Source organism: Poromitra crassiceps (assembly GCF_964638095.1).
Source record: "Poromitra crassiceps genome assembly, chromosome: 13".
NCBI classification, from domain to species: domain Eukaryota; kingdom Metazoa; phylum Chordata; class Actinopteri; order Beryciformes; family Melamphaidae; genus Poromitra; species Poromitra crassiceps.
The window spans coordinates 37548189-37558540 of NC_139644.1; the positions used below are offsets into that span (position 1 = coordinate 37548189).

General features: G+C 45.5%; 1 protein-coding gene across 1 annotated transcript in view; it reads right to left on the reverse strand.

Moving 5' to 3' along the window:
- myo15aa (myosin XVAa) overlaps positions 1-9164 on the reverse strand; it is a gene marked incomplete at its 3' end in the record, with an annotated part of 119225 nt that extends 110061 nt beyond the window's left edge. The window contains exons 1-5 of the mRNA XM_083649301.1: positions 8850-9164; positions 7418-7500; positions 2277-2340; positions 1989-2098; positions 1453-1527 (exon numbers count right to left, since the gene is read on the reverse strand). Of these exons, the coding sequence (XP_083505427.1) occupies positions 1453-1527; positions 1989-2098; positions 2277-2340; positions 7418-7500; positions 8850-9098 (581 nt within the window). The 5' untranslated portion in view covers positions 9099-9164. The remainder of the gene's footprint in view (positions 1-1452; positions 1528-1988; positions 2099-2276; positions 2341-7417; positions 7501-8849) is intronic.
- Positions 9165-10352: the final 1188 nt, after the last annotated feature.

A 10352-nucleotide genomic window follows, 5' to 3' on the forward strand; every position in this document is an offset into this window, starting at 1 on the left:
ACTGTTTACACTCTAAAAGTGTTTTTTATTCTAGGCGAGAATCAACCACTGTGTTTGAGCTGGTGTTACTCAGGGTCAGTAACACATAGTCATTCTGACACTTGGAACAGAAACTTCAAAGTCTTACCTTTCAGAAAAGGTCAGGCAGTTGTCTGTAACCCTAGCGGTTCAGCCACAGTAAGCATTTTAGTTTGGGTATGTCGTTTTCACCATTTTCTTCAGAAATAGGTGGCTTTAGAAGAGGTTAAAGACCATTTCAATATTAATCTGAATTGAAGGAGCAACCATTGAGACAGAGTCATGCAACAGGGATGCTTTTAGGACCCTGGGGAGTGGTAGAACTTAAGCCGGACACCATCTCTCAGGCCAGCTGTGTTTACTCAGTCATTTTCCACAAGTGCTCTCTCTCTCTCGCTAAATGATGCAGCTGCTGCACAGTCCGTGGGTGCTGCACTCGGACTCAGTTCTTCTTTCTTATTTCAGGAATTTCAGAATGAGAGCCGGGAGGGAGGGAGAGACAGGAGGGAGGGAGAGACAGGAGGAGAGAGTAGTCTCTCCTCCTCCCTGACTTCACTCTGTCTCTCCTCGAGACAGAGAGGAGTGAAGTCATTTTAGGTGCGCATAGTTAATTGTCTGGAACGCATCTGATCACCCGGCTTTGATCGGCTATTTTGAGAACGCCGATCAAAGCCGATATCGGCCAATATCGGCCGATTCCGATCGCGTTTCGATCGATCTGAGCACCTCTAATACCCGCTGAATGGAAAAAAACCTTAACCCTTCACCCCGGATGTGAAATCTGTTCCTACGCCCCTAGTGCCACCTAGTGCTAAACCTGCCATCCTACCTCAATGATACGTGTCATACCATTACTAAATACTATCAATGACGCTGATAAGTGGGAAAAGATGACATTCTAAATATTCTCAAATTGACGCCATGACTGTGACCTCCCGCCTCAAGACATATCATAACAGCCATGATGGCACGTACGCACGCACACACACGCGCGCGCGCGCAGACTCACAAGGTGAAAACCACAGCGATGGACTGTCTCATCTGGGTAGTTCCCAAACCTGGGTGTGATAGAAGTTCAAAATGGCCACCATAGGAATAAAGATGGCAGCCCATAGCCGGTTACTTCTACTACTTGGTCAAAACTATAACCCCTCAATAGCCAGAATATAGGTCAAATGTAACTGCTATGACGAAATAACCTGTCAGACTATATAGTGATGTTCAAACCAACCACTTATCCAGAAGGTAACAGTTGAAAATGCAACACTGAATAACCGTTGGAATTGAAAAGGTTATAGTTTCCTGTTCTTTGAGGCACTTCCTAATTTCAGACAGTACCTCGGTTGACTTATTTTGTTGTGAGACTGACTCCATAAGTTCTAGTTGAAGGAAAGATACTCATGAAGAGAAGTGGATTATAGAGTCTGCTCTTACCTGATTATTATGACCTGGTTGTGTTTGGCATCCATCATTTTGGAATAGGCAGCGTTTGCTATGGCAAACAAATGCCTGCAGGAGACAGAATAGCAGTTTAGGCTACCAGGAGTCTAGAGAAGAGAAGGCAATGCACTTGGCCCTAAATATTCATCCTCGTCTCCTTTCCTACCTACCGACCTTCACTCAACCCTTCTTTTCTTCCTTCATTCAACAATCTCCCCTTCCTTGTCTCCTTCCACCCTTCCCCCATCCACCCACTATCAGCCGTCTTCCATTGGAGGAAATGAAGAGGGTTGAAATAGGACAAAATACTTAATTACTAATACTTTGTGATAGATATTAGTGCATATTATGAAATCGAATCACGCAAAGTTAACTATCCTGTTGTGTTTCAATTTGCTGGATGGATGTTATTTCTAGCTTTCATTTAGTGACGCTCCAACTATGACCTGGCTGAAAGGGAATTTCTTATGGTAGATAGAGAGTGAAGTTGTCTTATTTCTTATGGTAGTTCGAGAGTAAAGTTGTCTTACGGACGGGTCTCTCCCAGAGCATGACCCTTGTGATGCAGCACCATGTCTGCCCCATAGATGTTGTACATCTTATACGGGTTCACAGACACCAGAATACTACCGATGAATGTCTGAAAGAAAGTGAGGAGTAGAAAGAAAGAGAAACAGAAAGACAGAGAAAGAGAGGCAGAATTGTAAAACACACATACAAACACTCCTCTTCAACTCATTGTACCGATTTATAGATTCAACAATGTGGTCCCAAGGTGGCTACAGTATGTGTGTTCTGAGTGCTACTCGGATACTTACATAGATCAGCTCCCTCTCAAACCTTTGCCTCAGGTTCTGCAGGACAGCTCCTTCGTGCATCTCTCTGGACACAGAAGCAAAAAGACAGAGGTATTTAAGGCTGTCCTTCATGCATCTCTCTGGAGACAGAAGCAAAAAGACAGAGGTATTTAAGGCTGTCCTTCATGCATCTCTCTGGAGACAGAAGCAAAAAGACAGAGGTATTTAAGGCTGTCCTTCATGCATCTCTCTGGAGACAGAAGCAAAAAGACAGAGGTATTTAAGGCTGTCCTTCATGCATCTCTCTGGACACAGAAGCAAAAAGACAGAGGTATTTAAGGCTGTCCTTCATGCATCTCTCTGGACACAGAAGCAAAAAGACAGAGGTATTTAAGGCTGTCCTTCTTGCATCTCTCTGGACACAGAAGCAAAAAGACAGAGGTATGTAAGGCTGTCCTTCATGCATCTCTCTGGAGACAGAAGCAAAAAGACAGAGGTATTTAAGGTTGTCCTTCATGCATCTCTCTGGAGACAGAAGCAAAAAGACAGAGGTATTTAAGGCTGTCCTTCATGCATCTCTCTGGAGACAGAAGCAAAAAGACAGAGGTATTTAAGGCTGTCCTTCTTGCATCTCTCTGGAGACAGAAGCAAAAAGACAGAGGTATTTAAGGCTGTCCTTCTTGCATCTCTCTGGAGACAGAAGCAAAAAGACAGAGGTATTTAAGGCTGCCCAAAAAGACAGAGGTATTTAAGGCTGTCCTTCTTGCATCTCTCTGGAGACAGAAGCAAAAAGACAGAGGTATTTAAGGCTGTCCTTCTTGCATCTCTCTGGAGACAGAAGCAAAAAGACAGAGGTATTTAAGGCTGTCCTTCTTGCATCTCTCTGGACATAGAAGCAAACAGACAGAGGTATTTAAGGCTGTCCTTCATGCATCTCTCTGGAGACAGAAGCAAAAAGACAGAGGTATTTAAGGCTGTCCTTCATGCATCTCTCTGGAGACAGAAGCAAAAAGACAGAGGTATTTAAGGCTGTCCTTCATGCATCTCTCTGGAGACAGAAGCAAAAAGACAGAGGTATTTAAGGCTGTCCTTCATGCATCTCTCTGGAGACAGAAGCAAAAAGACAGAGGTATGTAAGGCTGTCCTTCTTGCATCTCTCTGGAGACAGAAGCAAAAAGACAGAGGTATTTAAGGCTGTCCTTCTTGCATCTCTCTGGAGACAGAAGCAAAAAGACAGAGGTATTTAAGGCTGTCCTTCTTGCATCTCTCTGGAGACAGAAGCAAAAAGACAGAGGTATGTAAGGCTGTCCTTCTTGCATCTCTCTGGAGACAGAAGCAAAAAGACAGAGGTATTTAAGGCTGTCCTTCTTGCATCTCTCTGGAGACAGAAGCAAAAAGACAGAGGTATTTAAAGCTGTCCTTCATGCATCTCTCTGGACACAGAAGCAAAAAGACAGAGGTATTTAAGGCTGTCCTTCTTGCATCTCTCTGGAGACAGAAGCAAAAAGACAGAGGTATTTAAGGCTGCCCAAAAAGACAGAGGTATTTAAGGCTGTCCTTCTTGCATCTCTCTGGAGACAGAAGCAAAAAGACAGAGGTATTTAAGGCTGTCCTTCTTGCATCTCTCTGGAGACAGAAGCAAAAAGACAGAAGTATTTAAGGCTGTCCTTCTTGCATCTCTCTGGACATAGAAGCAAACAGACAGAAGTATTTAAGGCTGTCCTTCATGCATCTCTCTGGAGACAGAAGCAAAAAGACAGAGGTATTTAAGGCTGTCCTTCATGCATCTCTCTGGAGACATAAGCAAAAAGACAGAGGTATTTAAGGCTGTCCTTCATGCATCTCTCTGGAGACAGAAGCAAAAAGACAGAGGTATTTAAGGCTGTCCTTCATGCATCTCTCTGGAGACAGACGCAAAAAGACAGAGGTATTTAAGGCTGTCCTTCTTGCATCTCTCTGGAGACAGAAGCAAAAAGACAGAGGTATTTAAGGCTGTCCTTCTTGCATCTCTCTGGAGACAGAAGCAAAAAGACAGAGGTATGTAAGGCTGTCCTTCTTGCATCTCTCTGGAGACAGAAGCAAAAAGACAGAGGTATTTAAGGCTGTCCTTCTTGCATCTCTCTGGAGACAGAAGCAAAAAGACAGAGGTATTTAAGGCTGTCCTTCATGCATCTCTCTGGACACAGAAGCAAAAAGACAGAGGTATTTAAGGCGGTTGAGAACTCGACAAGACAAGACCGCGTTTACATGGACATGAGTATCCCAGTTATTATCGGGGGTTTTGAAGTATCCCGTCTTCATGTTTGCGCATGTCAACATCACATCCTGATTTCAGAAACCTGGATAAGCCCTTATCGCGGTTTCGAGAAACCCGAATATGCTAGCTGGAGTACTCCAAAAGAAACCGGGATACTGCTGCATGCCATGTATACATCTTATCCTGGTTTCTGACAGGTGCAGACTACCTGTGCAGGCGCGGCTTCAGCCAAGTAACGCAAGAGAACATTTAAAACAGTAATGGCAGCAACGAAAGCGTCCCACCAGTTGTCTTTCTGTGATGAAAGAATTCAATTTACATACTTGGTTATTTAGATGGGAGAACGCATCGAAATGCTCCTATTCAAGTCTGGAGTATACAGACAGGACGAAGGTGCTCATGAAAGTAAGAAGCAGCATGCTTCTGTGCACAAACAGGGACAGACCACCATGAAGAGGGAATCCAAGGGAAACCCACACAGTCTTGGTCCAAAAAAGGTGAATGACATAATGCACTCAAAAGGAGCGAGATGCAGGTGATGCCCCTTTGTGTTGTAAACATCACAAGCGCCTGTGCAAACAGCATGCAGTAATTAGTAACCGGGATATAGTATTTATCATGTATCCAGGGATACGAATAACCTGATTTCTCTGTGTTCCATGTGAACGCCATATCCCCAATATGATCAAAACCAGGATAAGCCTCATAACCGGGATACTCACGTCCATGTAAACGCAGTCAGAGACAATAGCAGCACATCCAACTGCTAACAATCTCAATGTCATCCTTGACCATCAAATGCCATGCAACGCTACATCACTGCCACAGCCATAGTGTGACATCACAGTGATGATGTGACATCATCTTACGACATCATCAGTGATGTCATAAGATGATCTTGCTCTTATGACATCACTGACGATGTCACAATGCCTATGACATCATCAGTGATGTCACAAATGCCGATGACATCATCAGTGGGGGAAAACGACAGAATCCCTCCCCCCCCACCCCCGTTTTTGTTCTCGCCTAAACCGAATGTTTTATGGTCACTCACGATTCTCTGGAAGACTTGTTGGCTTGGTTCGAGCCTTAAAACTCGTTATATTTGGATTTATCTAAATGTCTACGGAGAAAATGGATGCAGAACTTACTTCCGGGGTAAATTACGTCACGAAAAGCCACGTGCCTGTTGAGCTCTATAGCCATGATTGGGAAGTTTGAAGACCGGAACACGGTCGCACTGCGATGTCCGCTCCAACAAGGCTTTAGCTTACTTTAGCCACATTTTTTCAATAAAAACACATTTATGCCATGACTTTACATAATGTATATTTGTGTCGCATCATTTAGCCTGTGCTGTGATGTGGAGCGGCAGGTAAAAGTAAAAAAACGAAGCCTGCCCTGAATGGGGACTTGTTCACTATTGTGAAAGTTAGCACAATAATGTCGCCGACACGCTGGGATGTGTTTACAATTACAACATATGTCTAAAGATCATGAAAGTGGATGGTATCAGGAATGTCACCGAGAGTTACAGGTGAGCTTACAACCTTTATCTGAAGGTAATGGAAATGTATGGAGGCATGGGGACCACTGGGGGAGCGAGCCAGCACGAGTCAAAGCTGTCGGGGTCTGTGTTATTCAGTGTAGCTCGAGGCTAAATTAGCCTAGAGTATATTAGCTTGGCAAGTATAGTTCCGCCCTAAGTCGCTCTGGCAAAGAGTTAGCTTACTGTCTAAAATGCAAAATGTAATGTAAATGATGTGTAATATACTGTAAATGAAATTCACAAGACTAAATATTATGTATTATTATGACTTAACACATTGGGTGCCAGCCATGTTTTCATTCCTGTAGGTAAGTTGTGCCAGGGGTGTTTTTGACGATTCTGGCTCATTTTAGAACAGCCGAGGATTCTTTTCTGTTAAGAATTCATGAACAGCAATCATCTAAAAATAACTAATAGAATGTGTGCTTTCTCTGTCTAAAAGAGTTAGTTTGCAGAGTTAGTAGTTATGTAGATATTAGCCGTTGAGTACAGCATGGTTTCAGCGTCTGGAAATTTATTCAGAGATAAATGGCTTTTTGTGAAACAGTCACTTTAACCATTCATTTTTGGCATCAGTAAGACCGTCAGACATTCTAAACAATAGTTTTGAACAGTAATTTCCTCCATAACAACAGGAAACACCCCTCTCATTCAAACTCCTCCCTCCGTGTGTCTTCTCCTCCTTCCTCCTGGCTTCAGCGGGCGTGTCAGAAGCGTGTTGTGCTGCCTGCCTGTCTGTCTGCGTGCCTGCCTGCCTGCTTGCCTGAAATGGATTGGATTACTGTAAAATCGCCAAGCTTGCTCCCGCGGTGTGTGTGTGTGTGTGTGTGTGTGTGTGTGTGTGTGTGTGTGTGTGTGTGTGTGTGTGTGTGTGTGTGTGTGTGTGTGTGTGTTCGCGCGTTGATCCGCGGCTCTGGGGGGAAGGGATCTCTGTCCGTTCTGTGTGTGTGTCTCGGGCTTCTGACTGTAAAATCCAAGCCATTTCCGCGGAGGCGGCTGCTTTTGGGTCCCGTGGCTGTGACTTCTCTCGGTCTCTGTCGCCACTTAGTGGTCGGTAAAATAGATTACACACAAGCTCTTGCTCCAAATAGTTATCTCGAAGATGTAAGAGGGGTTGATTGATGTCCCACCGTCAAAAAAACATGTAAGACGAGTTATTTCGGCTCTGGCACTCAAGCGTTGGATTATGTAAGACGAATTATTTCGGCTATGGCACTTAAGGTGTTAAGTAAGTTTGTGTGTGTGTGTGTGTGTGTGTGGTGTGTGTGTGTGTGTGTGTGTGTGTGTGTGTGTGTGTGTGTGTGTGTGTGTGTGAGCACGCGCGCGCTTGCGTGTGTGCTGTCTGCTACTTACTCTAACTGTGTCATATCGTCCACTCCATCTTCCTCTTGTTGGTCCTGGTAAGCCATGGTGGGCAGGCTTCGGATTGAGTACATCTAAAATAGATACACACATCTGGGCTGAGGAAATTATGCATGTATTGTAATGTACAATACACATTATACTCCAACACACAAGAGTTCATACATACAGTAAATACATGCACACATACACACTCACACATGGAAACTCCCATTCTCTCTCTTTTGGATTATTTCAATGTTGACTGCAGTTAACAGAGCTGCTGTGGGGTATTCCAGAAAAATGAAATTTAAGAAATCCTCAACCAAATCCTGAATTCTGACTTGAGTGAACTAGGCATAGCGGTTTTCGCTTCTACAACAACTGATTCAGATTTCAGTGATCGGGGTGTAGGTGAAGTGAACTATGGACGTTCACAGTGAATTTATGAAGCCATCCTCAATCGAGTAATGCAAATAGGATTAATGATGGATTCAGAGAGAACAAGCACAACATAGCGTCATATTTCACTCCAGCTGAACCAAAAATATTAATTTGTAGTGAATTTCAGCATATTTTCAAAAAACAAAATAAAATATACCAGCGACATGGCAAGAAAATTACATGCCAAGACATGTATTATTATTATTTTTTTTTTTAGTGAGTTAACCATCACGTTTAATGTTTTAGGAATTCAACATTTAACAGACCTTTTTGGGGGCTGAACTTTTTTCAATTAACGGAGTGAAATGTCTTATATTTTAGATGTATTCCGCCTCGCAATGTCGTAAAATCTAGGGGCGAGGCTTCTGAAAGGAGAATAATTAGGGGCATGATATTTGAATGACGATTGATTCCAGGCGCCAAATGAATCAATGACCGCTCATTCTTATGATGTGATTGGCGAGATACGAATGCTTCATAAAATTTTGCCACGTGAATCCTGGTGTAATCCTGGAGTATTCCTACTATGCGGATCTGCACGGTTTCTGTGATCCTTTGATAAATGAGGGCCAGTGTGTTCAGTCAATTCAACTTGTTTGTTTCTGTGAAGTAGCTCTGTTATGAGTGAAGCTAGACTGTGTTTCTGCCTCTCCACCATGTTGGTTGTTCTACTTGCTTGTCATCCAGAGAGGTCTAATGATCCCAGTGCTTCCCACACACAGCATAGCCCCCCTCCCTCCGCTGCGAGTGCAGACTGTAGGTTATATATTTATATGCAAATTAGCATATAACATCATCTGGTGACTTCTAGAAACTTTTTTGACAGTTATTGCATACGACCCTGTTGAGCCACGCTAAATCACTGCAGGGAAATTTCCTTCACCATGACAGCCCTAGTAGATATAGTGTATAGTATAGTTATAGGTCCCATTCCCAAATATATACTTCGTTATAATGCCTAGGTACAGCATTACATGTCACATAATCCAAGGACTTTTACCTTGTCATACCAGTGACCCTGTGGTTCCCCCTCCCTGCTGAGAATCCACATGTCCATATCATGATCCAAGCCTTCTATCCCAGTGCCTTGCGCCCAATGCTGCCCTGGGCCGGATCCCTGGACCTGGGGCATCACTAGAGCATAGGATGGTAGGCGGTAAGAGGCACCTCGGAGGGTAGCGTTCTGCATGGCATTGGAGAGGTCAAGCGAGCGGGGTCCAGGAGTACTAGGGGCACCGAGCCGGGTCATGATGTTACCTTCAGGGAGACGGTAGCTTGCTCCACGAAGGTTTGGGTTCCTTGACAAGGCACTGGAGAGGTCAAGCGAGCGGGGTTCAGGTGCACCGAACCTGGACATCAGGCTACCATCGGGGAGACGATAGTTTGCTCCACGGAGGCCTGCGTTCTTTGACAAGGCGTTGGAGAGGTCAAGTGAGCGGGGTTCAGGTGCACCAAACCTGGACATGAGGCTACCATCAGGGAGACGATAGTTTGCCCCACGGAGGCCTGCGTTCTTTGACAAGGCGTTGGAGAGATCAAGCGAGCGGGGTTCAGGTGCACCAAACCTGGACATGAGGCTACCATCAGGGAGACGATAGTTTGCCCCACGGAGGCCTGTGTTCTTTGACAAAGCGCTGGAGAGGTCAAGCGAGCGGGGCTCAGGGGCACTGAACCTGGACATGAGGCTACTACCGGGGAGAGTGTAGTTTGCCACACGGAGGCTTGGGTTCCTTAACAAGGCGTTGGAGAGGTCGAGCGAGCGGGGTTCAGGTGCACCGAACCTGGACATCAGGCTACCATCAGGGAGACGATAGTTTGCCCCACGGAGGCCTGTGTTCTTAGACAAGGCGTTGGAGAGATCAAGCGAGCGGGGTTCAGGTGCACCAAACCTGGACATGAGGCTTCCATCAGGGAGACGATAGTTTGCCCCACGGAGGCCTGTGTTCATTGACAAGGCGTTGGAGAGGTCGAGCGAGCGGGGTTCAGGTGCACCAAACCTGGACATGAGGCTTCCATCAGGGAGACGATAGTTTGCCCCACGGAGGCCTGTGTTCATTGACAAGGCGTTGGAGAGGTCGAGCGAGCGGGGTTCAGGTGCACCAAACCTGGACATGAGGCTTCCATCAGGGAGACGATAGTTTGCCCCACGGAGGCCTGTGTTCATTGACAAGGCGTTGGAGAGGTCAAGCGAGCGGGGTTCAGGTGCACCAAACCTGGACATGAGGCTTCCATCAGGGAGACGATAGTTTGCTCCACGGACGCCTGTGTTCATTGACAAGGCGTTGGAGAGGTCAAGCGAGCGGGGTTCAGGTGCACCAAACCTGGACATGAGGCTTCCATCAGGGAGACGATAGTTTGCTCCACGGACGCCTGTGTTCATTGACAAGGCGTTGGAGAGGTCAAGCGAGCGGGGTTCAGGTGCACCAAACCTGGACATGAGGCTTCCATCAGGGAGACGATAGTTTGCTCCACGGACGCCTGTGTTCATTGACAAGGCATTGGA